At 52.6% G+C, this 14744-nt stretch overlaps 1 protein-coding gene across 3 annotated transcripts in view; it reads right to left on the bottom strand.

Moving 5' to 3' along the window:
- Positions 1–2311: 2311 nt before the first annotated feature.
- Stx8 (syntaxin 8) overlaps positions 2312–14744 on the bottom strand; it is a 204967-nt gene continuing 192534 nt past the window's right edge. For all 3 annotated transcript variants that reach the window (XM_060363446.1, XM_060363447.1, XM_060363448.1), the window contains one exon: positions 2312–2485. In XM_060363446.1, the coding sequence (XP_060219429.1) occupies positions 2418–2485 (68 nt within the window). In that variant the 3' untranslated portion in view covers positions 2312–2417. The remainder of the gene's footprint in view (positions 2486–14744) is intronic.

The following is a 14744-nucleotide window of genomic DNA, read 5'->3' on the forward strand; positions in this document are numbered from 1 at the left end:
AGAAAGCCACCCTTGAGGAAGCCTGGCAGGGGAGGAGTCTTGCCTGACTGCAGTGCCCATGGCTGGACCTCGGGTCCTCACACTGTAACCTTACCGGCAGCTCTCCCTCTCCTCTGCCCTGCCCGTGGCTGCACAAAAGTGAAGGAACTTGTCCAGGGTCACACAGCTAGCAATGCCCCGACTGGGCCTACAGCCCATTCAGCCAGAAGAACAGAAGCCACTGTGTGCAGACATGGGCCAGTGTCTTCCTGAAAAGGGCTTTCAGTGCAACTGAGCCAGGCCTTCATGGCTCTGGTTCAAAGCAGCCCACGAGTTGCCGGGGCTTCGTGCTGAGCAAGTCAAGAGGAGGTGAGAAAGTTAAACAGACTGTCAATGCTGCCTCTTCTGAGCCCCGAAGTGGGGGGTTCCGAGGAGACGCTGCAGAGATTTGGGGTTTCCCACAAGGCTGGGTGATGGAGCTCTGCAGATTCTTGGTCTCCCATCGGACGATCCGTTAGCAACCGCCCTGCCCCGACGAATGGGTCCCGGGGTACACCGCATCTTAAAGCCTTGGCCCGAGGTCCAGGAGGCTCCGCTCTTCCCGGTCACATGCCCTGACGCGAGCTCGCTCTTCTTTCCCTTCAGTTTGTTCCTCACAGGGTGCTTCACACCCTCTCAGCCATTTGCCACCTCCTGGCATCCCATGACCCTGGTCGTCCTGCTAAGTCGACTCCCAGGGCCTTTGCATCTTCAGGAACTCGGGCATCTTTAGCCAAATGGTCAGCAGCAAACTCTGGCCCCCGCCTGACTTACTCTTCCAGTTCGTGCACAGTGGAAAGCGAGAGCCGGGATCCTGAGCCACTGGACACCCGGGCTTACACTTGCGCTACCGGAAGAGTCCTTTCCTCAGCTAGGCCAAGCTGTGCCAAACTGTGCCTGAATGCCTCACCCGGTCCTCACAGCAGCCCTGTGGCACAGGGTGGGGCGGGATGGCCACCTTTGTCTAGATGAGGCCACTGGCACAGACAAGGAACCTGCCCTTGGGCACAGAGCCGTGTGGCAGTCCTCGGGGCTGTTTGTGGCACGTTCCTTACTTGTGTCTGCTATAACTTCCTGTTCCCTGGTGGTAGACAGGGCCAGAGCTGGGAGCTGAAGCGATGGGGTCTTGAGATGCACATTTTACTGCTGGCCTTAGCTCCCAGGGAGCCTTTCCTCTGCCTCCGAGACCCCAGTGCCTGTCCTGCCTGCGTTCTGGAGTCAAGCAGGTGCCTCGACTTCTGGACCCCAGGCCTCCAGAGCAGCTGGAATCCTTGGTCTCAAGGAAAGGGCACCCGTCTAGGTGACCCTTTCCTGGTACCTGACTTTGTCCAGAGAAGGCTTTGGGTTATGGTCTCTTAAGGAAAGTCACAGGGCCTGACTCCAGCTCACTGAAACACTGCCGTGACTCTTCCTCCTCCTACCATGATAAAGCAAGGCTAACTGCCCATCCTGCTTTCTGACAGAGGGGAGATAGGGCATGCTGCCTGAGCCCCTGTGCCCTTCTGATTCAGAACTCAGCCAGCCATGGTCCATTCCACGCTTGGTTCACTCTTTCTGACACATACCCCCTCACTCTAGACCCACACGGCGGTCAGGGCCGGTGGAGAGGCTGCCTTCGAATCACGCTTTCATCTGACTGCTTCCGATCTCAATCTCTACGGCTTTTGGCTTCTTAGAAAGGTGTCGAATTTGTCTTCCGGTTTTTGAGACAGTCTCTCCCTATGAAGTCCGAGAGATCCACCTGCCTCTGACTCCTGAGTGCTGGAATTAAAGGCGTGGGCTGCCACACCTGGAGTTGTTTTAGGAAGGCGTCGACCTTGAAGGAAGAGTTTATTATCGCTGCAAAAATAGTAAAGGGTGTGTGTTGAGATATGAAAATGGTCCAGAAGCTTCAGGGCAATATAGCTAGCACCTTGAAGAGTCTGAGCTTTGTGGGCAATTAAACATGGCAGGCTGACAGAATGCCTGTTACATACTTGACACAAATCCACATGGCTACACCTTCTGTGTGGCTCTTGCTTGTGCCCTGCTATCTGGACACCCACACACATGATCACCCCCTTATTTCCACATGGGCACATGACTTCCCCAGTGTGACCAGCCACCAAGGAGATCCACTGCTTATTCACATTATAGCCCTCAGGATGCCCAGCACAGAGGGCGACGGCTGTGGGGCAGTGACCAGCAACAAAAATCACGGAAAGATGAGAAGGGCCACAACTGGCCGGCGCTCTAGAAAGGTCTTCAGAGCTTCTCAGCTCTGTTCTCTACAAAAGTGACACACACCAAGAGCCTGGAGCGGTGGAAAATTTATTGAGAGCAGGTGTTGTATACCAAAAGGGGGCCGGGCTTTCATTCTTCATTGGCAGGTGTCACAGCGGGTGGTCTCTTTATTGCTATCAGTTGGTTGGATACACGGCAACGACCACGATAGCCACGAGCAGCAATAAAATCACCATTATCATCCCTGCAAAAGAGAAGCAGAACAGGCCTCTTTTAACGCGCTGCACCAGAAAAAAAGCATCACACTCTAGCAGCACCAGGAGAGGGAAGTGGGCGAAGCTCTGGCTCTTCAGGCCAGTGGACAGAGCAGGCCATTGCCACGTTGAGAGCTGTGCTGATACTCCCGGGTGGCAAGACAGAATCCTGCGGGGGCCAGGGCCAGGCCTCAGCATTTGGCTCTCCTGTGCACGCCAAGCTCCTATTCTAGCTTTTCTAGGTGGCAAGCACAGAAGCTGTAGATGACAGCCATCTTTGTTACATGATTTAACATTGCTGAAACAGCGATAAAGCAAATGTCTAAGGTTAATAGGTCACTCTGTCTGTTTTTGTGGATAGCTTATTTTTTGAGACAGGATCTCGTGTGTCTCAGGCTGACCTTGAACTCACGGTGTCACCAAGGATAACTTTGAATTTTTGATCTTTGTGCCTCCATCTTCCAAGTGTTGGCATTACAGAGTGTCACCACACCTGGTCTGTGTGGTGCCGGAGACTGTAATCCAGGGTCCTGTATAAACGGGCCAAACGTTCTGCCGACCGAACCACACCCCCACGCCACCTGGGCCTTTTTAAACAGTCATCCAAAAAGTGAAAAGAATGAGCCTTCTCTAGAGGCTGGGTTGGCCAGTGGTAGAGATGCCACAGTCTTGAATTTTCATGGTGATTTGAAAATGGTGAAGTAAGCAATAGGAAGGAAGGGACACAGAAAGAGAGCCAGTTCCCAAGGCAAAAACCTCCATGGAGTTTTAGTTAATATGGCGTGACAGGAAGAGGCCTTGAGCCCCCAGCTGACACAGAGTACTGCAAAACCAGACTAAACCCGCCTTGCTCCCGACTCAGCCAGGTGCCCGCAAAGCAGGTGGAGCTGTCTTTTTGGAATGGGAATTCGATCGTGCTGCGTCTTTGCTCAAGGCTCTCCACTGACTCCAGCTGAGGTCCGGGCTGCGGTAGCCTAGAAAGCCGCGCGCCATCCCCCTGTCCCGCAGCCCCTCCGAGCTCGTGCCATCTGGCCGCCTTCACCCCTCCAACATGCCACCTTAACAGTACTGCACTCTCTGCCCGGGGTTCTCTCTGCAGTCAACTCCTGGAGATCTCCCGGAGTCACTGGCGCTTTCCAAAGCTCCACATTTCCAAAGAAGACTCAGCAAACATCACTTCTGAGGTGCTAGCTCTCATCTGTCTTCTTTCCTGGAAGGTCCATGCCTTCCCGGCCGTCACCTTATCTCAGGATCTAATGAAAAGCCGGCACACAGAGGCGGCAGACAAATCTAATCAAGAAGAAGCACACTGAATATTTGGAGGGGCAAGAAGAAACAGTCAGACACAGGAATAGTGACTAGAGAGGAAGGAACGGGAGGAAATGTGTCGAACGGGAAATTCAAAAGTAGTCCATCCCAACCAGTAAGTATCACAGGGACGTGGAGACAGGTTCTTGGGTTCGAAAGGACAGGAAGTTTCAGCACAAGGGGCAGGGCCCGTGAGAACCATCAATATAAAGCCTTTAAAGGTGCTGAAGCAGAGAAACTGAGTTAGATACAGGGCACCTCAGTAGCAGCATGATGGACACACACACACACACACACACACACACACACACACACAGAGCACCTGAGCACGTGCGCAGGGTGAAGGGAAGTGAACTCCCCTCTTGACACCTTAGACAGCAGGTCGATAGCTTGTGATAAAGTAGGGGCTTATCCAAAGATGAAAGGGGAACTTCACAGCAGAGACACGTAAGCATTTCTATTTTGACGGCCTGCAGGCAGACACCAATCCTTTGAGGGGTCACTTTCAGCAGGCTTACGTAAACCAGCGGTGGGTGGGTCAAGGATGTCATTTGTAGGTGAGAAGGCGGGCTCAGCGAAGGCCAGCTGCAGCCTCGAGGTGCTTTGGCCCGAGGAGACTGGACCTAGCCACTGATCACAGCAACCTGGGCTCAGTGAGGTGGCAACTCCAGCACCCTTCTGGAGATTCCCGCAAGTGTGGATCCTTTCAAATGCACCAAAGCTCAGCCCAGTTTGGGGTCAAACCTAGTCACCGGGTTTGGGGCTCAGTATGGGGGGGTGTTTCCCGGATTGCTCCTGCATAATTAGCCGCTCTGTTCTACACACGGAGGCAGAGGCTCTGGACGGCTGCATGGGAATCCAGACGGCTCTGCTCTCAGCTGTGCTCTGAGCCCCTTCCTAGACACGGGGGCTCACGCAGGGGTCCTGACACCCAAAACAACGTATCGGGGAGAGAGGTCCATACTGTTGGGGGCTGAAAAACTAGGAACCAATTGCTTTCCTTCATCTTCTTCTCTTTGCACCCTCCCTCCAGTTTTTATGGTGGAAAAATTTAAACACACACGACAGTCATGAACCCTGGGCTTTAACAAGAACCAGTTCTTGGCCAGCTTCCATCTGCACCTTCACCTCCCCGTGGCCAGAAGTAGGTCCCTGGTGAATCTCGCTCACAAACCTGCAGAAGGAGATGAGGCACTGCCACATAACCACAGCGGGTTGACAGAGACAGACAGAGCCCCCAGCCTTCTGACATGGAAAGTGGGTCTAGGTTTGCAGGATGGCCCTGGAACAACCTGAGCCATACTGAATCAAGTGTCAAGGGCAGAAATTAAGGTTGGTGCCCCTCCCCCAACAGCGCTCTGGCCTCAGGGGGTCTCAACCATCCATCCCCAGCTAAGGAAATGTTTGACATTTCAGAACAAAACTGACAGCGGAGCTCCTGGGAGCCTGCCAACTTGTAAACAGTGAGCAATCTGGGCTGGGCCCAGCCCTAACCCGGAACACCTGCGAGGCTCCTGCCTCAGCTGGGGTAGCTTCCTCCGCCACTCACTCAGCTCCTGCCACGGCACTTCGGGCACCTGGCCAGGCAGACATTGGCTCCCCAGACTCAAGAGTCCCCTCTCAGGGGTAGGCACAAGGTGCCAAGGGTTACAAGAGTTGGGGGAGAACGTCCATTTCCTTTGGTCGGTTTACCAGATGAGTACCCAACACTTAGGGTATTTCTAAGTCTAGCACATGGCAAGTTAGAAAGATGTAAGAAAACAAAGTGCCCTTCAGGCTAGGAAGGGAGGTAAACACTGGCTTTGGAGCAGGGGCGGGCTCTCTGAAGACTGTTCATCTGGATTGATGGCCCATGCTTTTTTCCAGGGAGACACTGGAAACCAACAGGTGACAGCAGAGGGAAGGGAGCTGACTGCCCTCGGTGTTCACTGCGTGGAGAAGAAATGGAAAGGTCCAGGGAAAACTGGCCACTTCTGCCCTGGAGCTGGGCAGTGTGGGAGGACAGTACCCTAGGAGGGGAGAAGTGTGAAGATGGGGGCGACCGAGAACACAGGGCCCCCTTGTCCAGATGCTCTTTTCAGCGGGTTTGCCACCATACAAGCAAGCCTGGCCGCCTGCTACTTGTTTTGAACCAAAATGCGTATTCTCATTGCCTGCCTTGGGTCATTCTGTGAGCAGCCTGGGCCAAAAGGCCAGTTCTACACAGCTTACCACCTATGAAGAGGAGACACCCGTGAGTTTCCCCTCACGGATGTGCTGTCAAAGGTGACATTTGCTTAGGCATTAACCAGTTGGTCCTGCAGATCAAACATGGACTTTTTAAATATTTCATTTTAGTTTTACAGCAGACTCCTGGGCCAAAGGTGGGGATTGAGCAGGACAAAAGACAGAACTGGGATATTTGTTTTCAAAAGTTCATGTAAATGTCCCCTTGAATCCCATTACTGGGTAAACACGCTGAGAGAAAAGGAGACTGTGGAGGAAGGTCAAAGTGTTTGCTTTTTGCTCTTTGGATTAGTCAACAGCTGGAAAATGCAGCTTACTGTGACGCAGCCTCTGCTCCCAGCCTGCGCAGGGTGCAGCCACCAGTGTTCCAACCAGCCTCATGGCTCAGCGGGCCAAAACCCCAGACACAGGCGGGCTCATCCATCTGGACAACACTTTACCCCGTGGGTGTACATGTTAATTGCCTCTAACAATGTTTCCATTAGGACCAGGCAAGCCAGGCACAGTGGCACACGCCTGTAATCCCAGCACTCAGGAGGCAGAGGCAGGTGGATCTCTGTGAGTTCGAGGCCAGCCTGGTCTACAGAGTGAGTTCCAGGACAGCCAAGGCTACAGAGAGACCCTGTCTTTAAAAAAAAAACAACATAAAAAAAGAAAACCCAAAATAATACATAAATTAATTAATTACAGGCTTGCACTCCTGTTGGCTTTTGGGGTCAAATTCATGTTCTTGAGCTTGTAAGGTTTTATCAATTGAGTCATCTCCTCAGCCCATGTTCCATCTCCTTTATGGAGGCCACACACTCTCCACCTGCTTTTTCACCCATCACCCTCTCAGCTGACTCCAGAGCCACAGGCTCGATGCTCAGCTCAGACATGGTGTCTTCCATAAAGACTTCCATATATCCTGCCCTGCCTCTCCTGGAGACCACGGCACACCTGCCAGGCCACATCTGTACAAGGCCAGTGCTCAGGAAGGACGGTCCTTTAAGTTCTAACGTTATGGTTCTCCCAACCTCCATCCTGGGCACAGATCTCCAAGGAAAGAGATCATGCACAGTCTGATGTGGTAGAGGGACACAGGGCATCAAGCCCTCCTCCAAGTAGCTAAGATGCCTGAGGGGACTGTCTCCATTCTGAGTTTGGTTCTACCACTTGTGAAATGAGCCTCCAAAACACCAGCATTTCAGGCACATCGTGATCTGCCAATAAGAACAAGGACACGAAATTTCCAGAACATAACTGGCTCTCGGTACCTGGCAGCTCTGTCAAAGGCAGTGGGCATTCCTGTCTACCCGTGGTCAAGAACAGGGTACAGGAGCTGCTCTGTCTGTGAATGTCCCTCAAGGCGGCCCGTGCCAGAGTCATAGGAGAGTAACTTGTCACTGATTCCAAAGGGAAGGAGCAAGGGCAGAGGAACACCGGGGGGACTGGGTAGAAACAGGCCAGTTCTAGCCATGCCGATGATGGCATGCGGGGAAGGTTGGAAGTTCACAGTGGAATATCTGGCAGCATCCGCCTCGGTTATTAGCTGCAGGAAGGGCAGCTGTGCTGGTTGGGGCCGGCTGAAGTCAGAAGGCAGGCAGAGCTCAGCCAAGCGGACGCCAGGTGAGAGAAGCTGTGAAGAGCTCAACCGTAAAATGCTCGGAGTTGGAGGTCAGAGCCGGGGCACAGGTTGAGGATGAAGTCACAGCAAGAGAAGAAGGCCCAACCAAGCCAAAAGGGAACTCACTGGTAGGCCATGGGCAGCTGAGGAGGAAGCCGTGAACTGGGGGGTCTGGGAGTTGTGGCTATTTGGGTATAAGCAGAAGTGTTAGCAACACCAGTGACACTGGGAATGACACAAGAAGAACACAAGTGACGAGTAAGAATAATACATGAATAAATGTATCCACGCCTTTAATCCCAGCACTTGGGCCGCAGAGGCAGGCAGATCCTTGTAAGTTCAAAGCCAGCCTGGTCTACATGGTGAGCTCCAGGTCAGCAAGGGCTATCTATTTAGACAAAACCCTGTCTAAAAAGGAAAGAGAAAATTTTCAGCGCCCAAACCCTGCTACTCACTTTCCAGAGCAACCACTGGCAGGAAGGGTTGAGACTTGGATTCCCTAAGGGAGCCCCCTGATGGTAGCTGGCCAGCAAGAGAGCAGGCTTTGGGCACGAGGCCCAAATCTCTGGGTGGGAACGCTTCGGACCTGGGCTCAGCAAGCTGGTAAGTTCCAGGAGTCGTCCCTGGAGGACAAAGGTAGCTCCTCAATGGACCCCAAAGCAAGGCGAAAATCTGGCTAGCATATAGGACCTGCCTTTGCTTTGGTTCTGACTGAAAACGGAGACGCTGGGATTAAACAGTGCTTAACCTTCACCTTACCTCACGGTGGTGTCCTGCTGAGTGCAGGTAACAAGCGGACCTTGCCTTTAGATGGCTCATGGTCTGGAACCACGCAGAGGGAAGGTGGCAGCCCGTGACACCTTCCTGGTTCCTCTCCAGCCTCTGCAGGCAGACTACCCAGTCCCTCTGTAGGCAGCCTCCTCAGGGTCATGAGGGACAGGTACGCGTGTCCTAGGGCTGCGCCTGCACGGTCTTGCCAGGGTCTGGCACTCCGTTGGGGCCTTTCCTTTCAGAGCATCAGCCTCCCAGAGGCACGAAGCGTGGTCTTTCCCCAGATGGCTCTTTAGGAAGGCCAAGGCCAGTGCCACCCAGGGGCAGCTGCACTAGATCTGTGCTGAGGTGACTGAGGGGACAGAGACACCTTGCTCTCTCTTCCGAAGGCCCAGCTCCACCTGGAGGGAAGCCCTCTAGGCACCTCGGTAGCCTAGGACCAGTGCTGACAACAGTACAGACAGCCCTGGCAGCATGGAAACAGAAACAGAAGAGGAGGTGACAGCAGTTATGGAGACACATCTGGGGGCCAGAGGGAGCAAGCACTCTCAGCAGGAAGAGGGAAGCAATGAGGCCACCTGAGTGGGGGAAGGGCAAGGAGCACTGGCCTAGAAACAGGAAATTAAAAGGAATTAAGACAGCGAGGAGGCCGGTGGAGCAGAGGAGCTGCAGGGCAGCTGAATAAAGCAGGCTCTCTGGATCCAAGGCCCAGCGCTCAGCTCGGCATCCGGTAGCTGGGGGCGGCCGTCTAGGCCCCAGGCCGTGGACAGGCCAGCAATTGGTCAGCAGAGACTCTGTGTGAATACTCACCTCACAGCAAGAGGTTAGACTTGGTCAAGGGGTTCTAATGTGGAACAAGAGCACTGCCAGAAGCCAGATGTGATGGCACATGCTTACAGAGCTAGCACTGCACGGGGGAGGCTGAGGCAGGGGGATCACGAATTTGAGATTACCTTGGGTTATGTAAGAGAGCTCTACTACATATTTCAGAAGAACTACCCTAGGAAGGATTTACTGATGAAAGCAGCATGTATCCACATGGGCAGCGTTCTACTATGCGCCAAGATGCACACGGTAGGGGCTCATGAGGACAGCGGGAAACCAGCCCCAATTCTACCCGGTTCCCAAGAGAAAGCTAGCTTTTACAATGATAATGTTCCCTAGAGGGAGGGAGCGAAAACGGGTGTTCTAGCTGCCTCCTGCACAGAAAGTGCTGAAGCTTCTAGGCCCTATCTGCCTTGAAGTGTTGTTCATCTCCCATCTCTGAAATAAGCTCGTCTTAGCACTCACCACAATCCAACCTCGGAATCCAATTGCAGATAGATAATCCTACGCATCGGCAATCAAAAGCAGCACATTATGCATTGTCAAGGCAAGAGTTTAAAGACAATTCTCTAGTGCATCAATGCTTGCTAAGAAACATCCCCTGGCTGTGCTGTGCATTACCCCCGGGAATGCAAATCTGTCTGGCAGGAATTCAGCTGTCTTGGAAAAGCCAGGCAAGAACACTCTTCTGGATATCTTGTTTTGACAATTCCCCCTGGACTTCGTGTCAAGATTGCTGGATGGTTCCGGCCAGGCTGTGGATTCACTTTAACAAATTCCTGCACTTGTCCTGCTCAGACCTGGCATTAATTAGGGACACCTGGCAAGGTGACCTGAGGGCTCTGCTGCTGACGTCCTAACTCGGGACAAAGGCTCAGCCTTGTCACCCGCCAGTGCTGAGAACTGAAGCCCCTGGGCAGGGTGCCAAAGGTTAAGGAGAGTCCCTGAGCTCCAGACCCCAGGGTGGCATGTGAGAGGTGGCCTACGCTTTTCAGCCTGGCCCTGCCTCTATATACCCGTATGACAGGATGGTGCCTAGAGGTCACCAGGTACCTTTGCCATGATTTTGTCTTCTGAATGAAACGGGCTCAGGTTGTAGTCCTGGCCACAGCCAGGCAACAACAGACCACAGACGTAGCCCAGCACCTGCCTTGGTTCTGACCTAACCTTAAACCTGGTCAGCCAAACCATCCCGCCTGCAAGTAACCCAAATCACTCAAAGAAATTTCATGGCTTTTCTGGTTTTGTTTTGAGCCTAAATGAACCAAGGCCGTTTCTTCCTGCTTGCAACCAAGCTCCTTCAGCACACAGATCAAGAGCAGGAATAATTCTCTGGGGAAAAAACTCTAAGCGCAGCATGTAAGTGTTTTCTTGTTACCAGTTTGCTCTCAAAGGACAGCTGGGAGGCACTGCTCTGTGGCGCACGTGGCCTTGGGCTGCACCTCCTGAGTCACGCTCCAAACAGAAATCACTGTCACAGGAATAGTACCACCTTCCCCACCAACTCCTCCTCTCTCATAGTCACATATTCTATGGGTCTGTAAGTGTGGTCCAATCGATGCCATAGATGCTGACTAAAAAGTCAAGAGAAAAGACAGGCTCCAGTTGTGGGGCATGGGTCCTTGGAGGGAACCTCAGGGCATCACAGCTCAGCCTCAGCGGCTGATCGTTAGATCCCCCTTCTCTGGGGCATCCACGTACGAGACCCCTGAGTGGTTCAGGCAGGCCCCAGGCAACTGCAGGAGGTCCCTATCATTGCTGTGCTTTTAGCAAAGGCCAATATCCACTAACTTCACTAGTGCTGACAGCTTTCTATGCGCCTCGTATCTGCTATATACACTGTACACTGAGCCACTCAATAAATAAACAAACGGTCCAGGTCCTCACTGCCGACGTGGCTCAGCAGGCAAAAACTGCACAGTCAGTCTCTGAAAGTCTGCGTTTTGCACCTACAGCAATGAACCGGGCACACCAGCAAACCGCTGCCCTCATGACTTGGTGGGGACTGGGGGAGGGGTGGACAGAGATGGTGAAGGGACAAAGACAAGCAGATAACTCAGTGTGATAGAAGCTGCTAAGAGCCATGAAGAAAAGCAGCTTCTTTCTCCCTGGTGGGCATCTGGGTGGTAGCTCAAGCTCTGTTTTCTTCAGGCCTGAGGAGCACACGGGGAGGAAATGCTGGTGCTCTTCAGAAACTAACCACGGGACAGTGGGATGTGGAGGCATTCCGCAGGTAAGGAGGGCCTTCCAGTGTGGCATCAGGAAACTTCCAACCTTAAATGTTAATAGCATGGAAGCATAGCAATAACACATTACGAGATTTTCTTGGAATGGAGGGTGACGTAATGACAATGGGAAGCAGACAGGGAACTTATTATAGAATGCGGCAAAGGGAGAGCTGGAGAGGAAGGCCTCGTGGGTGGAGCCCAGCACTTCCCAGGATGGGAGTCCCCAGGCCAGGAGCCGGTTCCTGCTCGGTCTGCGGGGGACATGGAATCACATGTGAAGTGGGGAGTGGTGAGCTGTTCCCTGTATAGCTGCTATTCATCAAATGGCCCACTCTGGCTGCTCTATGCCTAAATGAAAACTATACTTCTTAAGTTGATGGCTGCTTTTATTAGGGGCCGTTTCACTTCATCATGGTGCTGGCAGAGAGCTGCGGAGGGCTGGCCACCAGCTGGTCTCTGAAATTGAGAGGAAGCCAGGTTGGGGCTGTAGAAGCAGGATGAGGTAATAGATGCAAGATGTCACCCTGTGCCTAGAAGCCTGGGGTAAACGCATTTCCAGTAAGGTTGGGACGCTAGCGCCATTTCCAGAGCTCCAGGTGGAAGGAGCTCTGTCACCCGCAGGCCACATCTGCCCCACCTAACCTCAGTGTTCCTTTGGCCTTTAAGGTGACAAGAATTACACATGGAACCAAGGGCCACAGTGGCAAGGGCCTGATGGCGAGAAAGACAACTGTGAAGAGCTATGAGAGAAGAGGAAAGTAAAGCCTGGCAAGAGCACAGCCAGACACCTTCCATATGAAAAGCCAAGTCTTTCCTGAAATAACCAGAACATAAGAAAGAGTCAAAAGTTCACCTGAGCTTTTAAGTGGTCATCATGAGGGAGCCTGAGCTCTCTCACCCATTATCGTTGTGCCTGATGTGTCATTTTCTACAGGAGGTCCATGACATGCACACATGTGCGTGAGTGCAGGGTCTCCCTGTGGACCAGGGGAGGCAGCAGGGGAGAGGCCTCTGGCGAGCACTGGTCAGCCTCCTGTCCTTGAGCCTGGCCACTCTCAACAGAACTAGAGCTGCCTGCCAGGCTCTTCTCCAATATTTTCTCTCCCTCACTGTTCCTTGACTTTATCATGGAAACAGATTTCAAAGCGTATGCTCACAAAATCCTCCAATGCCCTGTGTGTGTATAAACATGACTAAATCAAAAGGCTGTAGACTCAGGGGAGTTCCTGTTTGGTCAGTGGGAAGTGTTATGGTTTGTCATCTTCAACATGGCTGGATTTAGAATCCCAAAGAAGAGACCTCTCTCTGAGCATTTCTAGAGATGATTAGCTGTGTGTATGTTGGGGGTGATTAACATGGGCAGACCCACCCTGAAGTGGGCTGTGGTCTCAGACCGAAGAAAGGGGAAAGAGGAGAAAGCCAGATAGATGCCGCCATTCCCTTTCTTTGCTTCCCGATCCGTCCGGATGTGAGCAGGCAGCCTCTGCCACTGCGCCCTCGCTGCCAGGGTGGATGCCAGCCTCTCATTGATGAGCCACGAGGCATCCTTCCTTCTTAAGCTGCTTCCTGTTAGGCAACTCCTCCAGGAGTTATTAGTTATTTTCCAATAGGAAAAATAACTAACAAAAAAGGGACACGTGTCTGCACAGTGCCCCAAATGCTCTTCTCCCTCAGATTCGGAACTCAGCCATTATGCTAAAGCTGCAGTGAGAAGCGTGATGGCGGGAACGGGGTAAGAACTGGACCCAGCTAACTTTCCATTAGCATGGTGAAAGCTCTCAGCTTTGTGAGCGCAGGGGGACCCAGCGTGACTGGTACAATGGGAACAAGAAAAGACATTCCAGCTGTGTTCTAAGTTGGCTCATGGGAGGAGGGTCCTTTACTCACAGCGGCATTAGAGTTTACAGGCCAGTTCCGGAAACCATGGGAGCAACAGGACAGCCAGGCGTCACGGCTCTCCCGTGAGCGTGGGGCGTGAACACAGGCTTCTCATGCCTCAGAGTGAAAGGACCTATCCATAATGCCACCTCCACTCACTACTGTCCTCAAACACTCTTCACTCCCCCCAAAGATGCCATCCTATGAACAGCATGTCTTCTGGGAGCCTTAAAATTCGTTCTTCATGCAGAGAAGCTTTTAATGATGTTGCAGCAGGAAATGATAAGTGAAACTGACCTTTGTGGCCTGAGACATATACCTCAGGTAAGTGTCATGAGCAGACTAGACTGCCTGCCTGCCTGTCTCCTCCTCCTCTTCCTCCTCCTTCTCTTCTTCATTTTTTTTGTTTTTGAGACAGTGTTTTTCTGGCTGTCCTGGAACTCACTCTGTAGAGCAGGCTGGCCTCGAACTCAGGGAGCCTCCCAAATGCTGGGACTAAAGAGGTGCGCCACCACTGTCCGGCTTAAGACAGTGTTTCTATTGAACCTTCTAGAAACACAGAGAAGACAGCAGACCATAACTGCTAGGATATGGCTAGCTCAAACACTTGAATGGAGATTCTGCCAGCAAAGAGGATTTGAGGCAGAAGACCCACTGGATCAGAGCTGGAAGGCAGGGACCAGCTGTGTCTGGAGGAAGAGCAGGGAAGAGGACTTGAGTCACTTCAGAGGACCTGGCAAGCAGGGTGGAAGCCCTTTCCTCCACTTACGATGCTCCGTGTGAGGGCTGGAGTACCCGGCGGCACGAGTGGTTTGCATGTGTGAGGTCCTCGGTCCCCAGCACTGGTTAAACAAACTAATAAATGATGGTTAATGTGTGAAGGACTTAAATGGGTCAGAAATGTGTAGCACATCGGGAAAGGACACGTGACTACAGCAGCGGTGTGCTGTCACGTGACATGGGAAAGCACAGATATCTGCCTTCCAAGGGTACGTTGTTTGTGCCAACAACAAAAGGTGTCTGAGAATAATACTAAGGTGGTGTCAGTCACTCTCGCTTGCCTGCCCTTCTGGAAGAAAAGGTAGGGTAGGTGATCCAACATGTGGGATTTGGATCTGCAGTATTCGCTTGTGCTAAACATGGCCTGTCACTCATGGCAGTGTCATTCCACACAACAACAAGGTGAGCTGTGACCCTCACTCAGTAGGTCATGCTCGCTGGGCCCCGCATGGACCTTCACAGTTCACACGGCTCAGAGCCTCTGCCAGCTTCCAGATACCCAGCAATGATGGCACAGCCTTGGCTCAAGAGCACCCTGCCCTCAAACAGACTCTTCTCTGTAAGCTCACAGCATCTCATCTGCTTTTGCTACTCTATAGGTCATGTACACTGTCAAAAATCAGCATC

Source organism: Meriones unguiculatus, chromosome 11, assembly GCF_030254825.1.
Source record: "Meriones unguiculatus strain TT.TT164.6M chromosome 11, Bangor_MerUng_6.1, whole genome shotgun sequence".
NCBI lineage: Eukaryota > Metazoa > Chordata > Mammalia > Rodentia > Muridae > Meriones > Meriones unguiculatus.